Genomic DNA, 22,013 nt, shown 5'->3' with positions numbered 1-22,013 from the left:
TGTGTGATGTGGGTTGCATGGAGGCCGTGTTCTCACTCTCCACAGAAGCTCTGCTTGAGTTGGCCATCTTTCACCTGGCGAGCACCCAGGACTGGGACCAATTAAGCTTGCCTGCATTTCAGCGGCAGGGGGGAAAAAAAAACGCCACGTTCATATGGGAAACGACACGTTGCGTTCTAGAAGAAGCTAATCGAAAGATGACAGGGCTGTTATTAAAGTTGATAGCGGTGTTATTTTTGTGGTCTGAATGTCATCACATATGAGTGAAATATGAAATTGTGTAATGAAGTAAGTTATGAAATATGATGCTTATTAATCCTGAAATAAACACTAACTCCATCCTTAATTAATCCTGAAATAAACACTAACTCCATCCTTAACCCTGACTTTATACAGAAGGCATTTGCAGTATCAATTCACCAAAACTGCAAATAAATAATAAGATCCAGAAGCAGCAGGCTTTATGAATCTTGATTTGGTCATGATAACATGGAGCGTCTCTTTGCTAGCCTGCTTCGTTTGCTAAATGCTTTGCTATATTTGGGGGAACTGCTCCTTCAGACGGGAGTTAGGCTTGTGTGCACAGCTTCTTTTGCCATTACTGTGTCTGAGCATCTTCCTGCTTTCAGGCGCCCAGGGAACGAGCTGCAGGTCTACTACGCACCTCGCCACATTTACACCGATTTCTTTGACGAGATCAATCGGAGGGGAGACACCTTCTACGTGGTCTCCTTTCGCAGGGTGAGTTGCCTTTCTCTCATTCTCTCTCACACACACACACACACACACACACACACACAAATGTAAGAAACCACATGCTCATGTGAAGATGTGCTGACCTGAGAGGCATCTGAAAAGAACATTTACTGGTGGAATAAAACACGAGCTGGTTAGTCAGGTGGATTTTAAGGTGGTCTTGAGTTAAAGCTGAAGACATTTTGCTATATCAGCTCTGCTCAGCGATACCTTAAATTGAGGCCAGTGTGTCAGCTTGTGTTCACATTGTGCAGATGGACATGACTCTGTCCCTCCCACCTCTGTGCTAGGGTAATGTCATAAGAACAGAGTTTTGATCCTTTGGTAAAAATTTATTAGAGTGTGTGTGTGTGTGTGTGTGTGTGGTTTGTCTGTGTGTTTGTGTGTGATAGTCTCTGTGTCTTGGTTGTCCATTCGAACCCTTTGGGTTAATAGTCACACTGTCATACCGTCACACCGTCATGCCCATGGCCTCCCCGACTGTAAACAAATGGGCGTGCTATTGATGAAGGGTGTAAGGCTGTTGATATCAGGCTCTGGGACCCTCTGTCCTCTTCAACCGAGAGACAAACCACATGGCCCATGTTCAGCCTGGGGAAAGAGTGAGCCACTCCACTGTGATTCAGAGGTGTGCAAACATGTCCAAGAAAAAATGACCCACTGCACACACGAGCACGTGTGCGCACGCATGCACGCACGTACTTGGACAGTGCGAGACCCACAGAGGCCCAAGAACAGGTCATTCGGAGTTCGTTGGTCGCCAGCAGTGCCATGTTTTGGCGTATCCCCTCGTCCTGGCTGCGTGTTAGTGCCCCCCCCAAACTCCCTCAGCCTGGTGGACCTGCTTATGATTATAAACTCAGATGATGGAGATTATGTTCAGCCTTCGGAAGAAAGATGTTGGCTAATTGCTTTTGTTGCTGGGGTCACACCCCTCCACTGTGGAGGAAATGTGCTCATTTTTTGTTCTACTCTTACATTTAAAGTAAACAACAGGAAACCAAAGTCATGAGGCATTCAAAGATTTCTGAGAGTTATAACAATAGACAGTGATCCCTCCCTTCAATTACCTCACTGGTGTCTACAGATATATGCCCTTATATAAACACTGGGGATTTGGTACATTGTGAACTTTGTTGCCTCACAGAATCACGACAGCGTTTCAACACAGCAACAGTAAAGGATTTCACACAAGCACTACGCTAAAATATTACACAAATACATTACACAAAATCACTAGGCTAATGCAATGGTCCGAGTGTCCTGTTGTGCATTGTTCTGGTTAAAAATTATTAATTATACAAGAGCAATTCAACACAGCATCATTTAAAGACTACACAAATACATTACGCAAACACAGTGTTGACAGTTAGCTTGGCAGGCACAGCAGAAAACCCTTCACCTCATCATCGAGAGATTAAAACATAAACCAGCAATCACAAAGACAGCGAAGCACACATTCATTCTTCCACAGGTTAGACGGTCATGGTCACAAACATTATTTGGAGATCTTTACATGTTCCTTTTGAAAACATCTTCCTTTTGTAGGGCAGAGTAACATGATTCGTGTGGAAATTCCAATTATTAAAACATACTTCAAATGGAAATTGCATGGTGAGCAAAATTAACTTAGTTACAGCACTGATCATCAGATCATGAGTGGAGTCCCTCAGGGTTCTTTTGGGGTCCTATTTTGTTCCCGCTGTGCGTGCTTCCTCTTCAGGCTTACATAAAAACCACATTTCTGGTCAGTGTTATGTGGATGACAGTAAATTGTCTCTTGAACAAGGTGATGGCTGATCTGTGCATTTTCTGCAAGGCTGTCTTCAGGATGTTAGATGTTAAATGTCCAAAAACATAAATTGAATGTCTTAAAATTTAATGATAAACCAAGCAGTTAATTTTGATCATCCAGATTATCCAAAAGTGATGACTGATAGTCTGTCTCTGCTTTCTGTTAATGTACACAGCCAGGCCAGAAATCTTGCCATTATCTTTGACACGGTACTTAAATTTGACAAACAAATCAATTCAGTGGCCAAAGGTACTTTCTCAGAACAATCACAAAACCTAAATCCATTTTCTCATTCAAATGCTTCAAAATGGCCACTCGTGTTTTTATTTCATCACATAGTGAGCAGAAGAATGGTAGGCATGGAACTCTGAACTTTGAACTCTGTCTGGAACTGTACAGCCTACTTTCCCCTAAAATACAGACTTGATCTTAAGACTTTAAGGCTGTTTCTGCAGCTCCAAATGGCATTTTTCGGACTTGCATCTCGAATTGCCAGCGTCCTTGTTCAACTTCTCAAGGTTTAAGATCCTCTAGTCAGCTTCTGTTCGCCACTCCACACTCTCAAATAAATCTCTTTTTCTGTGTGCCTGGTTTGATGAGGATGTCATCCTGTCACATGATGTTTGAGTCTAATTTAAAAGCACATCTACACTATGTTGACACCTCGCATTTAAATGAAAGCATTTATATGTGTGTCCAGCTGTTATTTGAAGCGTTTACATTTTACAGCACTTGGGTTGGATCTTGTAGTTTTGTAAATGTGCTCTAGCAATAAAGTTATTGGAAAGTTTTTACTGGAGCACTGAGGTTCAGATTCCTGAATTCCTCATGGGCATTGACTGAATTCCTCATGGGCATTGACTGAATTCCTCATGGGCATTGACTGAATTCCTTGTCTAAACTAAATGGGCATTTATTCTGCCATGTTTCCATGACCAGACAAAGGAGAGTAAGTTTCTCAAACAGGTTTCCTCAGACACCTAATACATGTGCTGTTTGTTGTTGCATGATTTTTTTTTTTGTTGTACACATTTCATTGTTTATATGAATTCATGAAAAAAGAGCCAAGAAAATCCACTAATGCACCTCTAATGTTGTTGTTATGTTTGCCAAAGGCTTACCAGGACGGCACTTCTGAGCGCTGGCGATTTGTTTGCGTTACGGAGCTGATGTTTCTCCCCAACAGCTCCATCTTTTCATTACACTGCTCAGATTTTCCGCAGCAGGCTCCACATTCAGGGACTTGGAGAACGGTCCCAGCTTTGAAGAGTCGCCTCAGAACGCATCGGACCCCTTCAGTGTGGAGGGGGCATTGGCTGTGTCTGGACCTCTCCGTCTGCTCTACTGTTCCTCTCTTGTTGATTCTGTGACGACAGTAAACATCTCCCTAGCCACGATGTTGGCACTGGGCATGTTGGCGCTGGACGGATTAGCATGGCCTGTTCAGCCAATGCTGAGAGATTTTCTCATAGCTCTAAGAGGAGGCATTGTTGCTGGTATCTTTGTGCAATTTCTGGTAATTGCATAGCATGAAAACATCTACCTGTGAGCGTTCACGCTCGGACTACAAGGGTTTCAGGTTTCACTCCTTTATGGATGTTTGTGTACTGAACACGCTTCTTCTCTTCCTAATCTGAACCAGGACAGTGTGTTCATTTCCAGTAACGTGGGTCAAAGCTGTCTGGTTTGGATTTATTTTAGAAAGGGGTTTAAACCAAACTCTTGTTATAGCAATTCACATTTCCTCCCAAGAGCAACAGGGGTGCTTTTTTATGAGATGTGTAATGCCAGGAGGTAGATGAGAGGAGAGAAGAGAGAGGAGAGATGGAGCTGAAGGGATGGTGGTGACTGGAAACTTCTAGAACATGTAGAACTCATGGGTGGTCACTGGAGGAGTCCACATGTGACTTTCACTTTTATGGCCTTTATTAGCTCTTTATGGGCAATTCTTTGCCAGCGTTTCCTGTGTTTTGGGGCGTGGGCCCTGTGGGGCTATGGTGCTCCGGTTCTCGCTCTGTGAGGAGCTTCCCTTCACGCAGGAACTCTCTATCTCCTGCTGGATTTTATTTTAAATCTCTTCCGAGTGTTTATTTTTTCTCTTTTCTCCTCTTGAAGCCGACTCCCCCGTCGTCAAGAGTTTGACTCCTCTGTTTCCAGCACGTCTCGTAGATGTTTCCACTGCTCTCTCGCTTACGTAAGGCGATCGCTCCATCGATGGCTCACCATTCACCCAAAGCCTCCTGGACCTGTGTGCTGGACCTCCTCACTGCTGGCCACAATGCTGCAGATAGAGACGCCTCACACCACTCCACCCGACCCGCTCCACGTCTCTCTCTATGCCTGCCTCTCTCTCTCTCTTCCTCTCTGTCTGTCTATGTGCATGTCTGTCTGTCTCTGCCTGTCTGTCTGTCTCTCTCTCTCTCTCTCTTTTTTCTCTATATGATGAAGGCAGCAGGTCGTGGAGAACCAGGACTTTGTTCAATGACGTTTGGACATATTCCAGGTCTCCGCCTGCACTCCAGCAGCCTGTGGAGAGAGAGCTCCACCGTTACTGGCTCTCTGAGGAGCCCCCACTTTAAATACACGTTTACCATCTGAATACTGACTTCCTCCTCTGTCCTCCTAATCATCAGGGGATGAGAGAGAAACGCATGTGTTATGCATTTGGGCAGCTGTCTCCTCTTCCTGTGAGGATGGTTTGAGGTTTTGACAGGTGGGAAGTTTGTGAAGAACTTCCGGTGTTGCTTTATAATGGCTCCTCACAGACAGACCTCAAGATGTTAGAAGAGGTGAATGGTCATCATAAACAAAACTCTGCATAAATACATACCATTTGCATATATCATCTGATTTACATACACCCTCTGATTTGCATCATAGCTCTCTGTTTTACAGCTTTACTATTGTGATGAGGCATATATATCTTTAACCACACTGGCCAAGTTAAATAAATCTTTCAGCACAGTGTCTCAGACAGGTGAAGGCTTGCGTGTGGAGATCCATGCATGTGTGTGCGGTGAAGAGAAGAAACAAATGGCTCTTTCACATGCTCCTGGCTCCTCAGATATTACACTTACACCCATTATTTCCATTATCTATTGTGTATTTTTGCAGAAGTACATACAGGACCCTACAGGAGCTACAAACCCTGTGTGTGTGTCTGTGTGTGTGAGAGAAGTTCTGACTAGCCTGTCCAGAGTGTGGGTGGGAAACCCAGCTGGCTTATATCTGATCTGATATCTGATCTGATATCTGAGCGCTATCAGACGTGCCGCTGCAGTGCGTGGTCTTCCCTCTTTGATCTGATCACATTGGCTAGTTAGCCATATGGTTGTATTTAGGTTCCACTGAACGTTCTTGGGGATTATCCTCCTAAGCTCTTTCCTTGGCTGGGACTGAGGGAGCATTCTACTCGCAGGTCCGTCTGCTCCTGGGCAGCTGGAGTTCAGGTTGTTCACCTGGGTTAACCGGGGTAACCAGGATTCTTCTCTCTTCTTCAGGATCATCTTCTTCTTCCAGCAACCAATCACAACAGAGGGAGGAGGCCCAAGATGTCCCTGGTGCTGCCCGCCATGAAGGTCAACGGTGAGGACTGGTTTGAATATGTGGGTTTGAGCATGTGGGTATATGGGGTGTGTGGGGGTGTGTGTATGTGCGCACGTGTCTGTTTTTGAGTATGCATAGCTCATCTTTAAGCCCATTTCAGGCCATTAAACATATATGATCACCAATGGGAGATCTTCACCAGGAGCTGCTGGTGGATGTCAGTCCAGCTGTGAATGAGATCCACAAACCTCGCTGTCTCTGTGGTTGGTTCTAACTCCCACTCTTGTCTCCTGGTCCAATTTCTCTCTCTCTACTTCTTTCTCTACTTCTCTCCCTCCCTCTCTCTCTCTCTACTTCTCTTTCTCTACCTCTCCCTCTCCATCTCTCTATTTGTCTCTCTCCTTCTCTCTCTCTCTATCAGATGGAAACAGTGCTCGATCAGGGTTTTGGGGGCTGTGGGGGGGTTGTAGCCCACAGCAGACCCAGTCCTCAGGTCTGTTGAGCTCTGGGAGTTTGGGTGGTTTGAAATGAAAGATCGTTGAAAGTTGAGGTCATTCCTCCTCTTCTCCCAGTCCAGACCCGCCACCAGGAATGTGGAGCTTTGTTGGTAGATGGTGACACTTGGCAAACAGTAGTGCCCTAACTGCCCTGACCACATGATACTGGACCCAGACAATGGGTTCCTTCAGGAAGCAATATCAGTACCATCTCTCCTGCAACCCCAGCCTTCAACCCCACCCCCCCAACACACACACACACACACACACACACACACACACACACACACACACACACACACACACACACACACACACACACACACACACACACACACACACAGCAGATGAACATGTGGACTGCCTGCTACCATGTTCAGACCGTCTAAAAGGGAAAGTGCTGATGTTGTAATAAATGTGTAATATTGAACATAGTCAAAGTGAAATATCACGTTAGCTGGTCAGATCTTTAGATAGGGTTTTAATCTGCCTTATAGGTCTCTAGATAGGGTTTTAATCTGCCTTATAGGTCTCTAGATAGGGTTTTAATCTGCCTTATAGGTCTCTAGATAGGGGTTTAATCTGCCTTATAGGTCTCTAGATAGGGGTTTAATCTGTCTTATAGGTTTGAATGTGACAGCGTCGTCTTAGTGCAGACTCAGCACATCAAGCTGCCGGTCTGGTGTTGACTTGACGTGTTAAACCTTTCCAGCTGCGTGCTGTATTCATTTGGCCTCTCCTGCTTGGGAATGGCTTTCATATGCTTGGCCCAGCTGTCTTCTTCTCTTCTCCCCCCAGCAGCTGAGACGCCATCAGGAGTCTCAGCTGTGGCGCAGGGCCGTCTCCATGTGCGCAGGGCCGTCTCCATGTGCGCAGGGCCGTCTCCATGTGCGCAGGGCCGTCTCCATGTGCGCAGGGCCGTCTCCATGTGCGCAGGGCCGTCTCCATGTGCGCAGGGCCGTCTCCATGAGCGCAGGGCCGTCTCCATGAGCGCAGGGCCGTCTCCATGAGCGCAGGGCCGTCTCCATGAGCGCAGGGCCGTCTCCATGCAGATTCTGGCCTGAACAGAACTAAACTCTCTCACATTCTAACCCTAACCCTAACTCTGACTGATCTGTGAGCCTGCATCCACCTGCACCACCTCTGCACAGGCCTGGGAGTCTGAGCCCATGGGCAGCCTGAGGGAGTGGGGACGTGGGGACATGGGGACGTGGGGACACGGGTCTTGAGGAGGGGCCACGGGTTTGGCTCTTCAGAAGCACATTATCCATGAGCTCATCAGAAAAGCAATCATGCTGTAGTGACGTGTATAGTGTAGTGACGTGTAGGTGACTGTATGCTGTAGTGACGTGTATAGTGTAGGTGACTGTATCCTGTAGTGATGTGTAGGTGACTGTATGCTGTAGTGACGTGTATAGTGTAGGTGACTGTACGCCAGTAGCGAACCGTGACGCAATAAACAATAATACCGTAACCGTAAAAACGCAATAAACAATAATATCTGTACTAGATAACGTCTTAAGCAAAATAAGTTTCCAAACAAAATAAGGTTCACAGCTCCGTGGTTCTCGGAAGCGGAATATGTAAACAACGCGCACGAGGGCGTCAAAGGGATGAATCGAAACTAGCTAGCGGTGGTGCTAACGACAGCTAGCGTCGCCACAGCGGGCGGAAATTATCATACAGTTAAGCCCGCCCACTAAGAGAGAAGATATGATTGGTCAATTTTGCTGTCATTTGAAACTGGTATTGCGCTGAATTATAACTGCCAGGCCCTCTGTAAACGAACAGCGGGCATCACAGTCCTGATAGGGGGAGACAGGCTCACAGGCTTCCACTTAACCCCTCACCTTCCAACACAGATTGAATAGACACGGTTGAATATTTTATTTGCTTATATTTTTGTAATTGTTTAGATGTCGATTGTCAAACTGTAAGTAGATAAAATAAAATTGGATAATTATATATATAATGCTTTAATATTTTAGGCCCTCTGAGAGGGCGTAGAGGGCCCTGATGGTTCCCCACTGCTGTACGCTGTAGTGACGTGTATAGTGTAGTGACGTGTAGGTGACTGTATGCTGTAGTGACGTGTAGGTGACTGTATGCTGTAGTGACGTGTAGGTGACTGTATGCTGTAGTGACGTGTAGGTGACTGTATGCTGTAGTGATGTGTATAGTGTAGTGATGTGTAGGTGACTGTACACTATAGTGATGTGTATAGTGTAGTGATGTGTAGGTGACTGTACACTATAGTGATGTGTATAGTGTAGTGACGTGTGTGAGTGTGTTGTGCGAGTCCTCCCTGAGCTGGTGGTGGAGGTTCTGCCTCACTGTCCGTCTGCTGTGGAGGGTTTAGAGCACTAGATGATCCTCCAGCTCCTTCACACAGTGAGCCAAGAATCACTTCATGTGTGAGTCATCTGTTTGTGTGTGAGATGTACCCTGGTGTGTGTGTGTGTGTGTGTGTGTGTGTGTGTGTGTGTGATGTACCATGGGAAGATGAAGGACACAGTATGACTCATCTTTGGCTGAGCTTGTCATCCTGATACGCTGCATAACTCTTGACCACCTGTGAGATGGACACTATGCTCCGTTGACTCTCAAACTTGGTCTGAGTGTTCAGGAAATATCAATGCAGGCTTAAAGGGGACCTAACATATACTTATTCTTACTTACTAACTACTTACTTATAAATACTTACTAACATATACTTATTCTTAAATGCTGATATAAGTGAGTTCCCACAGTTCCCAGGAGCCCTAATAAAATGTCTGTGACGTTCTTAGGTCAAGACTACAGTCCCCATTAGACTACACTCTTGACACTACCCTGTCGTACTACGCCCACACTATAACGGCCTGTTAGTTTAGCTTGTGCTACTAAGTTTTCTCTTCATTAAATCAGGGGTTCTCACACCTCTGTAAGCATGACCTAGAGTTTTAGAGGGCATCAATAAACCTGGCATTGCTAGAGTTGATACTAATGACAGAGCAGCGTGGGATAGAGTTTGAGTTGAAACTAATGACAGAGCGGCGTGGGATGGAGTTTGAGTTGATACTAATGACAGCTGTGTGGGATGGAGTTTAAGAGTTGATACTAATGACAGAGCAGCGTGGGATGGAGTTTGAGTTGATACTAATGACAGAGCTGTGTGGGATGGAGTTTGAGTTGATACTAATGACAGAGCTGTGTGGGATGGAGTTTAAGAGTTGATACTAATGACAGAGCTGCGTGGGATGGAGTTTAAGAGTTGATACTAATGACAGAGCTGCGTGGGATGGAGTTTGAGTTGATACTAATGACAGAGCTGTGTGGGATGGAGTTTAAGAGTTGATACTAATGACAGAGCTGCGTGGGATGGAGTTTAAGAGTTGATACTAATGACAGAGCTGTGTGGGATGGAGTTTAAGAGTTGATACTAATGACAGAGCTGCGTGGGATGGAGTTTAAGAGTTGATACTAATGACAGAGCTGCGTGGGATGGAGTTTGAGTTGATACTAATGACAGAGCGGCGTGGGATGGAGTTTGAGTTGATACTAATGACAGCTGTGTGGGATGGAGTTTAAGAGTTGATACTAATGACAGAGCTGTGTGGGATGGAGTTTGAGTTGATACTAATGACAGAGCTGTGTGGGATGGAGTTTGAGTTGATACTAATGACAGAGCGGCGTGGGATGGAGTTTGAGTTGATACTAATGACAGAGCTGCGTGGGATGGAGTTTAAGAGTTGATACTAATGACAGAGCAGCGTGGGATGGAGTTTGAGTTGATACTAATGACAGAGCTGTGTGGGATGGAGTTTGAGTTGATACTAATGACAGAGCTGTGTGGGATGGAGTTTAAGAGTTGATACTAATGACAGAGCAGCGTGGGATGGAGTTTGAGTTGATACTAATGACAGAGCGGCGTGGGATGGAGTTTGAGTTGATACTAATGACAGAGCTGTGTGGGATGGAGTTTAAGAGTTGATACTAATGACAGAGCAGCGTGGGATGGAGTTTGAGTTGATACTAATGACAGAGCTGTGTGGGATGGAGTTTGAGTTGATACTAATGACAGAGCTGTGTGGGATGGAGTTTGAGTTGATACTAATGACAGAGCGGCGTGGGATGGAGTTTGAGTTGATACTAATGACAGAGCTGTGTGGGATGGAGTTTAAGAGTTGATACTAATGACAGAGCTGCGTGGGATGGAGTTTAAGAGTTGATACTAATGACAGAGCTGCGTGGGATGGAGTTTGAGTTGATACTAATGACAGAGCTGTGTGGGATGGAGTTTAAGAGTTGATACTAATGACAGAGCTGCGTGGGATGGAGTTTAAGAGTTGATACTAATGACAGAGCTGCGTGGGATGGAGTTTAAGGGCGTACTCACACTAGGCTCTGTGATCCGGGCACGGTTCCCTGCCGAAGCACGGTTCGTTTGGCTAGTGTGAGCGCTCCAACCGTGCCCGGGCCCGGATCAGTTAACCGTGCTCGGGCCCGCTTGAAGAGGTGGGCCAGGGCACGATTCATGTGGACTCGGGCACGGTTCGCTTCTAGTGTGAGCGCTATCCGTGCCCGGGCCCGCTTGGTGCCTCGTCTGATTGGTTCATTTCGCTGGAACTCAAACATGACGTCAGTGATGTGGCGCTCACGTTAAACAGTCATAGCGGCAAAGCGATTAGCAGACAATCTTTGTGTTAAATGATCGATAAATCTGTGCTTGCACCATGTTTCTGCACTCCCAAAACGACTCCAAAAATACAATAAAAAGAGAATCGTGAACTCCATCGTGTTGTGCGAGCGCTTTTTTCCCCAAATAAAGTCACGTTGTGGTGACGTAAGCGTGCTCGGGCCGGGTTGATGAAGGCAGTGTGAGTGCAGGCCAGAGGGGGAGTGGGGAGGGGGGATAACCGGGCCCCAGCACTGAACCAGCAAACCGTGCCTAGTGTGAGTACGCCCTAAGAGTTAATACTAATGACAGAGCAACGTGGGATGGAGTTTGAGTTGCTGTTGCATGTTGACTCTAGCGGGGACACTAATGTGCGGTGGCTGTGAGGCTCATGTTTTCCTGATTCTGATTGGAACTGTAACGTGGTTCCCCTCAGCTGCAGTGGTGGTGTTGATACCTCTCTAAAGGACCGCTTCATCCGGTGCTGCACTGGTCCAGGGTGGAGGTTGGTGGAGGGTGGAGGGTGGAGGTTGGCAAGGCGCTCAGATACAGTGGTTAGCACTCACACACTGATGTTTGCTGACTGTAGCTGGGATGTTGCCATCAAATATGTACTTTATTCATGTAGCAGTCCAGTGGTCTGAGGTGGGGGGGTGTATCGCTGTGTGCTGGCGGGTGTAGCCAGTGTTCCTGTGCTTGGCTCTTCTCTTCAATATAATGCTAACAGCTTCAACTTTTACAAGAAAAAATGGCACAGTTTAGCAAAGGTGGAGATATGCAAATTGGGGACTGGCATAATGGCTAATGACTTGCACATGCATGGAAAACCTGAACTTTTCATTTATCCCCTTGGGGTTTTCTTTGTTTGTTTTTGTGTGTTTGCATGTTGCTCAAAACACCACCTTTCTTTGTCATTACAGACAGCGTGATAAAGGACAAAGAGTTTGAAGTGATGATGCAGATCGACTGTGAGGTCACGGACACCAGGATCTTACACGTTAAGTCCTCCAGTATCCCACCGCTGCTGAGGGTCAATGAAACAGGCGCAGACTCGCTCTACCCCTCTGCCCCCGACAGCAAGTCCTCCGCTCCTCCACTAGGGGTCATCGTGGGCTCTGCTTAAATCTACCACCCCTGTGATCAGAGCACCAGTTTTCTTCTCTTAATCATTTTTCTTCTGTCAGGGTTTTCTTCTTTATTTTAATTCTCTACCTTCTGTGCATTTATAGTGCAGACCAGTAGTCCCAATTGGACAAATCTTTGATTTGATAAGCCCAGTGAATTTGTAGAGCCCCGTCCCTCTGGTCATTCATGTACCATTAAGTGCTGAAAGCGTTCAGGTAATGGTCTCATTCCAGTCTCGCAGCCGTGAGTTGTGTAACGGGGAGACTTCGCTTTCAGGCACGAGTATTCTCAGGACACCGTGGAAACCCCACGGGTGTGAAACGCATCACGTCACGGTTTGACCTTGATGTTACGTCTGTGGAATCGTGCAGCTCTTTGCTCTCTTCGCTGGTTTACGCACTTTTTAGCGTGAAAATTAAATTTCTGAAGTTTAAGTTTATTATTAACATTACTATGGTTATGACTTGGTAGAGTGATGAGGCTCATCTTTATTCATGCAGACATAGTACTTGTGCTTGGGGAATCCACACCATGCAAGAGATGAACACAGGTGCTGATTGGCCAGCCCTGTGTTTAGCCCTCAAGAATTCCTGGAAGCGTGTCTTTGGACTAGTTTCCTTTACGTCCTTAATGATGCCTCCATCTTTGCCCCTTGAAGTTTTCTGTGGGAATTGCGTCTGCCTGGTAAATTGCACTTGTGTTGAAGTACAAGAATGCATTTTAAGTTTTATATTTTTCTTCACACTGTTTAAAAATTGCAGGCATTGCATTTAAGAATTGCAAATTGCTGTGTATGTGTGTGCGTCTGTGCTGGCGGACGTGCATCTGCATGTTTATTGTAACATACTTCATTATGTGCATTTATGTATTCTATTCTTCATTGGACTAGACCTTAAACGTCTAGACTAGTGTGGCAGTGGATTGTCATTGCCAGCCTGATGTTACATTGGTAGTGTGGTCCACTCCCCTGTCCCGCTGACATCAGGACGGTAGTGTGGTCCACTCCCCTGTCCCGCTGACATCAGGACGGTAGTGTGGTCCACTCCCCTGTCCCGCTGACATCAGGACGGTAGTGTGGTCCACTCCCCTGTCCCGCTGACATCAGGACGGTAGCCTGGTCCACTCCCCTGTCCCGCTGACATCAGGACGGTAGTCTGGTCCACTCCCCTGTCCCGCTGACATCAGGACGGTAGCCTGGTCCACTCCCCTGTCCCGCTGACATCAGGACGGTAGTGTGGTCCACTCCCCTGTCCCGCTGACATCAGGACGGTAGCCTGGTCCACTCCCCTGTCCCGCTGACATCAGGACGGTAGTCTGGTCCACTCCCCTGTCCCGCTGACATCAGGACGGTAGCCTGGTCCACTCCCCTGTCCCGCTGACATCAGGACGGTAGTCTGGTCCACTCCCCTGTCCCGCTGACATCAGGACGGTAGTCTGGTCCACTCCCCTGTCCCGCTGACATCAGGACGGTAGTCTGGTCCACTCCCCTGTCCCGCTGACATCAGGACGGTAGCCTGGTCCACTCCCCTGTCCCGCTGACATCAGGACGGTAGTCTGGTCCACTCCCCTGTCCCGCTGACATCAGGACGGTAGTCTGGTCCACTCCCCTGTCCCGCTGACATCAGGACGGTAGCCTGGTCCACTCCCCTGTCCCGCTGACATCAGGACGGTAGCCTGGTCCACTCCCGTCCCGCTGACATCAGGACGGTAGCCTGGTCCACTCCCCTGTCCCGCTGACATCAGGACGGTAGCCTGGTCCACTCCCCTGTCCCGCTGACATCAGGACGGTAGTCTGGTCCACTCCCCTGTCCCGCTGACATCAGGACGGTAGTCTGGTCCACTCCCCTGTCCCGCTGACATCAGGACGGTAGTCTGGTCCACTCCCCTGTCCCGCTGACATCAGGACGGTAGCCTGGTCCACTCCCGTCCCGCTGACATCAGGACGGTAGCCTGGTCCACTCCCCTGTCCCGCTGACATCAGGACGGTAGTGTGGTCCACTCCCCTGTCCTGCTAACATCAGGACGGTAGTCTGGTCCACTCCCCTGTCCCGCTGACATCAGGACGGTAGTCTGGTCCACTCCCCTGTCCCGCTAACATCAGGACGGTAGCCTGGTCCACTCCCCTGTCCCGCTAACATCAGGACGGTAGCCTGGTCCACTCCCCTGTCCCGCTAACATCAGGACACAGCTGGATCCCTAAAGCTCCAGCCCTACTTAAACATACCACTGCTGCCTCTTACCCCTTGGCTTTTCCTGTCATGTAGTTGTATTTAAAGGACGTGAATTTACATTTCATGTTACTATATAAGTGGTCTAGATAATAGATTTGAGAATTCAAAGTCAGAATTCGTGGTGGCTAAACATGATTTATTTAAAATGATCATTCAGACAACCGTGAGTAAAACTCTTAGGTTCAGTCCTTGTGTTTTGTTAAGTCTTCTCCTTATTAATGTTTTTTATTGATGTTTTATCACTTGGAAAATATCTAAATGTCAAATGCAGAACTGCAATTGTAATAAACACTGGACGTTGTATGGGTGATGTGTGTTTATTGCCTTTGGAGTGCAGATGAAGGATTCTGTGATTCAGCGCGATCTTCACTGTGGTTTCTTTTGTTTCGATAAGTACTTGCAATCTGAAATGAAGCCACAGTTGGTCGTACTGGAACGTTTGGATTATAGTTCTGAAGGTCCTCCTTAAAGTTATAATAAGGTCATACTTCTCACCACATCATCTCCAGAATCCAGTTTGTTTTTATTGGATTGTTGTTTTAAGCAATCCACTCACGTTCCCATCGTGATGTTTGATGCTCTCATGGGTGATTGAGCAGGCTGTGAGAAAATGTCAATACATATTTTACTGCATAAAAAAGCATAAACAAAAAAAAAACAAATGGGTCATTCGAATATTTTATTGTTGTTTTTTCCCAGTCCACCAAAAGTAAAAAAAAAAAGAAAAAGAATATACAAAAAAAAGTGCTTTATAAAGAGGGAGGGGTGGGGCCACACCCCCACACAACAGGAGAACATGCTGAAATATATCTGGATTGTTATCAACAAACAGTGTTCTAAAAGAAAAGGCGTTTTTCTAAGGCGTTTCGGTAAAGGTAATCTATGAGGTTTACATTCATCAATACCGCAGTTCAGATTAAAGCAATATTACAGTATATACAATGCTTTCTTAAAATCACAGGGTAGAAAACCTTTTTTTCCCCAAAAATGCTACCAGCCCCCTGGGAGGTAGGCTATCATTACGAACATTAAGGATGTTTCATAGTGCAAACGCATGCATCACAATATTCCTCAAAAGATTAAATCATGAACTCATTTAGCATACATATAAGAACAGTCTGCCTCAAAATAACTGCGTTCTTCCTTTTTATTGTAAAAATTCCTGTGTCTACAAACATCCTTAACTGAATCTTTAATCTTCAAATGTCATGACAAAATGTTCTTGAAATTTTGTGACCATTCTGACACGCAGTTTCGCAGTTAACTGTGTGTCGTTAGCAACAGTGATCAAAAAGATGAAAAAGAAAAAAACATTCTTAACTTTATATTTGACTGAACTTGTCCACTAAACAAATATTTTGGGTGTTAAGACAGACATAACATTTGCCCTTTTCCTAACTAGAAAAATGAGGTAATGTTTGTATCTTAAAAGCTCACCCCCAGGACATCAGATGAAAACAATAATGCAGTAAGCTATATGAATTAATGTTTGACACGATGGTTTGTTCTACAATCCACACACTGCTGAATAATCTGTCTTTTCCCAAAGACATCATCTCTGTGGCCTGGTTAAAGGGAGTCTACATAGGCAAATGTGATGTTGTACGTGACCTGGTGACCGTTGTCCCAGGCGTACAGAACCCTCTCTTTGGGGTTGTAGTCGATCTGAGTGATGTAGGTGTAGTCGTTACTGAAGGGTGTACGAGGAACCATCTGAGTGTTAGTGTGTGTATCGAAGGCATAGCTCAGATTGTTCTCTTGCTGATTGTAGTATTCTGTGGCATACAGAACACCGCACACAATGAAGCAGTTGCCGTAGCGATCGCGACGGAGTCCCGTCCTCCACGTGGTCTCGCGTTGCATGCTCAGGTCAGCGGGATTCAGCCGGCTCAGGACAATGACCTCCTGCAGGAAGCCCTCGTCGTCCAGGGCCGGATAAATGACCCAGAGTCCACTCTCATCCACAGCCAGGTCCATGTCTGAGTGGCCCCTCCATCTCCATGACGACGCTTCATCGCTTTCGAACACGGCGTCGTGCAGCATGGTCCAGGCGGCCACGTACCGTAGCCGCAGGTCGTACTTAATGATGTCACGAGAGAAGGCCCGGTTATAGAAGAACGCGCCACCGTACACCACGTGACCAGTGCCGATCCAGCTGTAGGGCAGCTTGTACGAGTTGGTAAAACGACCTGGAATTAAGGGACATCTGACATTAGCTTACAGAAATGTGCATCGCTACAAACAATTAGCACAGAAGACCTGAACAACAATAACCCATGTTCATACCTTCCTTGAAGACAGCCATGTTTTGGAACTCCAGTAGATTGTTGCCATAGTAATAATTGGTGACATAGATCTTGTCGTTGTGAGCCAGTGGATCCTTCATCCAGGCGCCCTCGCTGCGTCCGTACGTGTTGTGTGTGACGGGCTCTGATAGGGTGGCCAGGGTGTCTTTGCACTCTCCTGCACACAAACACTGCTGTCAGCCCTCCTCATGCTGGAGGAACGGTGAGTGCTTGATCTTCACTCTGAGGTATTGTTGCTGATCTTAACAAAGCGCTAAATTCAGTGTGAGCACGTTTAGACCACGCTACATGCTACACTGTTCTATCATCACTTTCCATCGCAACACTCACTGGGCGAACAACATGAGAAGCATCTAAGCCATCTACTGTGGAGACTTATGGGTAAAAAAGTCAATAAGCCTAATAAAAAACATTAATTAAGAGATACTAATGCACTCTAAGGACATATTTCTGCAGTCTTCATATTCAAAAATACCCACAATGAGTTTCTAGAAAACCACTCCAGATAAGGTACATGCGATCAAACATTTTGCATGTTTTCTATTACGAAATGCAGAAGCTTTTCAGAAGAACCATCACATCAAAATGGCTGCAGAAAAGGGGGAAATTATGGATTATTAGTGTTTTAGATTCTTAATGTTTTAAATCGTTAGTGTTCTATTATTAATGTTTTGAATCATTACTGTTCTATTATTAGTGTTTTATATCATTAATGTTTTATTATTAGTGTTTTAGATCATTAGGGTTATATTATTAATGTTTTAGATCATTAATGTTCTATTATTAGTGTTTTAGATCATTAGTTGTGCAACACTGTTCTTATATGGTTCTCTAGTGCTCACGGAGAGAAGAGTTAAGAGAGGAACACGGGACACAGACATGCAGTACATGTCCAAAACCAATAATCAGAAATACTCAAAAGTAAGTGCTGATATTCTCCACTTCCGAAAATACTTTCAAACACTGGGAGGTATTGCTACATGTATGAAAATACTACCAGACACTGGGAGATATTGCTACTAATACTCTTTGAGGATTGTTAAAAATCACTGTTAAATATCACTGTCTTAGTTTACCTGGTTGTCCATGAGATCTTTTCTCCTCCTCCACTATTTTAATGATCCTTGGCTCCGCCTCTAGCTCCTCCTCCACTGTTTTAATGATCCTTGGCTCCGCCTCTATCTCCTCCACTACTGTTTTAATGATCCTTGGCTCCGCCTCTATCTCCTCCTCCACTGTTTTAATGATCCTTGGCTCCGCCTCTATCTCCTCCTCCACTGTTTTAATGATTCTTGGCACCTCCGCTATCTCCTCCTCCACTGTTTTAATTATCCTTGACTCCACCTCTATCTCCTCCTCCACTGTTTTTATGATCCTTGGCTCCGCCTCTATCTCCTCCTCCACTGTTTTAATGATCCTTGGCACCTCCGCTATCTCCTCCTCCACTGTTTTAATTATCCTTGACTCCACCTCTATCTCCTCCCCCACCTCTTCTTCATCCCAGCTGATGCTGTACTTGCGTTTGCCAGGTTTGCTGGCGATAACCGTGGTACCAGTGCTGGTGCTGGTAGCTTTAGGGGTCGTAATGGTAGCTGTGCTGGCGATAGCGGTAGTGGTTGGCAAGTTAGTAGCTGTAGGAGTCGCCATGGTAGCTGTGGCGGTGATAGTGGGAGTTGTTGCCAAGTTAACGGAGCTAGTGGGGCTGGTGCTGGTAACCGTAGTGCTTGCCATGGTAGCAGAGGTAGCCGCCTTCAAAGGAGCAACTGAGGTGGCCATGGGTGTGTTGGTAATCGTGGGTGGAGCCAAGCTGGAATCAGCCTTGTTTGTAGCTACACCCGGTACAGTCAGAAGGACAGCTGTTGTCGTCTCGAGCTCGATGGTAGTGGCAGTTGTGCCAACAGTGGCAGCCAAACTATTTGCTGTTACTCTCTCCGTGGTGGGGGACATTTTGATCACGGTCGTAGCTTGCCTCTGAGTGGACGGTGATTCTGTTGCTCTGGACAACACTGTGTGTGCTGTTGCTCTGGCTGTGTGTTGGATCACATCCACCCTGGGTGTAGCAGTGCTGAGGTGCTGCTCAGACACAGAACTCATGCCAACTGCAACTGACGTTGGGTTCTTATCGGGAACAGCCGAAGCGGACTCCATCTTTCTGTCACTCATAATGGACAACATGGCCAAACCGTTCTGAGCGTGTGCAGGTGTGGTCCGGGGCTCGTCTCCTCCTTCTCCTGGATTCTGATGTGTGGTTTGTGCTATTGGTCCTGTAACTCCGATGCTCCCTGTGCTGCCAACGGACACCGAGTCTCCGCGCTCGACGGCTCTCTCGGCGTCGGCGTGGGGTGTTTTCGCTGGTGCAGGAAGCGAATCATCACGCAGTTTCATTCTGACAGGCAGAGGAGAGTCCAAGTCTTCTATGCGAGGCCTGTGTTTGCCTGGTGTGACCACGCTGTCCAGCGCTGGAGATCTGGGCTCCGACCACGCTCTGATGACTGGCCAGAAGGCAGGCGCTCCGGGAAGGAGCTGCTCCTCCGTTAGGAGATCAGTACCATCTCCACTCTGGATGTCGTCATCTGCCACTGCAGGACGGAACCAATCAACACTTTTAACTCACTATTTGAGCTCATAATAATACTATTTGAGCTCATAATAATGCTATTTGAGCTCATAATAATGCTATTTGAATGCTTTAAATGCTGCATCCTCTACAATATCACAGACATTAGTGCTGCACTATGCTCTGAAAAGGCCATCGTGTCTTGATCAGTGTAGAAACTGATTTGGACTATGCCCAGTCTGCTCGTACACGTGGTCGTGTGTTTGTGTTTGACCCACTGTTCTCCGCCGTGTCGTCCGTGTCCGCAGCGTCCTCCGTGTCTGCCGTGTCAGCTCTGTAGAACGTCACCCCCCGCACCGTGATCTCTGGATGCTGCTTCTTTCCTCTGTGCTCTTGTTCTTTCGAGGGTTTCACGCCATCTTCTGCTCCTAGATGTCTGCTCGTCAGCGGATCCATAAACCTCTCCTCGTATTTATTCTGTCCAAATCACAGGCCACATCACATGTGGAAGAGCATTACAGAGAGACCTTTCCCTGCCACAACCTGTCTGGGCATCACAGCCAGTAATCTCCACGTTTCCTGTTTTCTGCTTTCTACAAAAGCTTGAATTTGTTGTACAAGAGTAAATAATTGGTTAACTAAAAGCTTTAAATGTCAGCTTGTGATGCATAAATCATTACGTTGCATTCATTCCAAATTCCACAACTTTCTACAGAGAATTTTTTTTTAAAGTCTGGTCATTCAGTCATTTCAGTTTATTGCTCAGAATAAAGTTGAAGTGTTTTTTGCAGTGCTGTGCAGGCAGAAGTGAACAGAGCGACCGGTGCTGCCTGGTGAGTAATAGAACTGGCTGCAGTTATATGGACCCGCCCACCTGCGCGTGCCGATACGCGGCAGCCTCTCCGCTCTTCCCCCTCGGAGTCTTCCTCATCTGGTGAGGGGGTGCGGGGGAGGACGGGCCTCCTCTTAGTTCTGCCTGTGGCTGCCTACTAACCACTTCATCCTTCTTCTCTTTGGTCTGGTTCTGAGACAGAACCTGAAGGGTGGAACACACAACACCATGAGCACTCCCACGTCCCTTGTATAATCATCAGAAAGCAACGGGACGGACCTCCACGGAACTCACCGTCTCGATGTTCTCCACACGACCGAGCAGCTTAGTAGTGACAGAATGCAGCTTCAGCAGGTCCAGGCCGTAAAATGACCCCTCTAGTAACTCTATTATGGTGGAGAGCTGTAAGGATCAAGTAAACTCCGTCACGGCGCGGTTTGGGCTTTATTCAAGGACAAACCTTTGGAAATCCATCTCCATAATTTTTGAAGCGGCTTATTTTTGCCATTTGAATTACAAAAGGTTAATTAAATTCCTCTAGGCACGCTATTACTTTATTCCCCGCATCTTGTGTGTGTCACCTTGATGTTTTCTTTCCCGGCTTCTTGGAGCTTTTTAAGTCTGAAATCGCCCTCACAGGGGTTTAGAGCCGACGGCGGCGCGACGCATGCGCATTTGCAGCGCGGGCCGGAAGTAAGGGTCTCCACGGTGTAGAAGTCTTGGAGCGTGGCGCGACCCTCTTCGATCCTGCGGCAGGCGCTCCTGCTCAGGGGTCTGACAACACATTTACAGCCACAGTCAGCGCCTTCCGAAAGCGCTTTCACTTTGTCATAATCACCCAGCAGCTACAAAGAGAAGAGGACGGATGCATTTTCCACCAAGCGAAATCAGTGCACAATATTGCAAAGATGAATATTGCAACGGTATAAGAAAACTTCTTAGACCTTAAAATAGTCTACATCACATGCAAAAGTAGAAACACTGATCTTGGTTAATGTGTTTTGCCGTAAACATCGATCACAAATGCAAAGAAACTGGCTATTAATGTATATTGATTAATAATATACATTATAATATATGAAATGATGGATGAGATGTTGCTTTACCTGAGTTAATATGTTCTCTTGACTGTCCATCTCGACGGGTAACGTATTGTTTTGCTCACTCGTCTCCTCCACGTTTTCACGTGTCTTTGGTGCGGCTGAACTGTAAGTTAGAGTTGCCATGAGCAGAAGGCACCAGACTCCCAGTTTGGCCATGACGGAGCGAAACACGGCTGGATAAATATCGGCAAACCATGCGATAGTGAATTATAGACCACTTAAAGACTGTGGTTATTTTCATCAAAAAGGAGACGCTCTTGGATATATCAAAACTCTCCGAGATCCCCGTTTTTCGGTCACTGAAACATTGTAGAAATGACAGGCGTGAGGTTTTAGAAACACGAAGCGTCTTTCACATGAGCAGGTGCGACAAGCAAGTCTGAACACAAAGGCGGAATATTCAAACACAGAGAAAGCGAGGCGGGCTAGAAGCATTGGTGGGAGGCAACCGGGACACACACACACACACACACACACACACACACACACACACACACACACACACCAGAGAGAGGGACCGAGAGAGAGACGCACAGTGCATCTGTCCAGTAATGAAAGTGCTCTCACGCCATCTGCTGAGCATTCTTGCATGCATTAGAAATCATCTA

General features: G+C 46.6%; 2 protein-coding genes across 2 annotated transcripts in view; one reads left to right on the top strand and one right to left on the bottom strand.

Annotated features, from left to right (window-relative positions):
* atf6 (activating transcription factor 6) overlaps positions 1 to 14,051 on the top strand; it is a 37,146-nt gene extending 23,095 nt beyond the window's left edge. Inside the window, exons 14-16 of the mRNA XM_077017370.1 lie at positions 630 to 741; positions 6,052 to 6,136; positions 12,172 to 14,051. Coding sequence (XP_076873485.1) covers positions 630 to 741; positions 6,052 to 6,136; positions 12,172 to 12,374 — 400 coding nt within the window. The 3' untranslated portion in view covers positions 12,375 to 14,051. The remainder of the gene's footprint in view (positions 1 to 629; positions 742 to 6,051; positions 6,137 to 12,171) is intronic.
* A 1,222-nt stretch (positions 14,052 to 15,273) lies between these two features.
* Positions 15,274 to 21,818, bottom strand: olfml2ba (olfactomedin-like 2Ba). The gene is made up of 8 exons (XM_077017363.1): positions 21,409 to 21,818; positions 20,884 to 21,147; positions 20,597 to 20,704; positions 20,345 to 20,506; positions 19,749 to 19,947; positions 17,990 to 19,492; positions 16,894 to 17,070; positions 15,274 to 16,796 (listed from the first exon to the last, which is right to left on the bottom strand). Exons 1-8 carry the CDS (start codon positions 21,559 to 21,561, stop codon positions 16,177 to 16,179), a joined length of 3,186 nt encoding a protein of 1,061 aa, XP_076873478.1. The 5' UTR covers positions 21,562 to 21,818; the 3' UTR covers positions 15,274 to 16,176.
* Between the last annotated feature and the right edge of the window lie 195 nt (positions 21,819 to 22,013).

The sequence above is a fragment of the Brachyhypopomus gauderio genome, chromosome 9, assembly GCF_052324685.1.
Source record: "Brachyhypopomus gauderio isolate BG-103 chromosome 9, BGAUD_0.2, whole genome shotgun sequence".
NCBI classification, from domain to species: Eukaryota; Metazoa; Chordata; class Actinopteri; order Gymnotiformes; family Hypopomidae; genus Brachyhypopomus; species Brachyhypopomus gauderio.
Note: the sequence above shows the minus strand (reverse complement) of the source record. Positions and strands in the feature narration are given on the sequence as shown.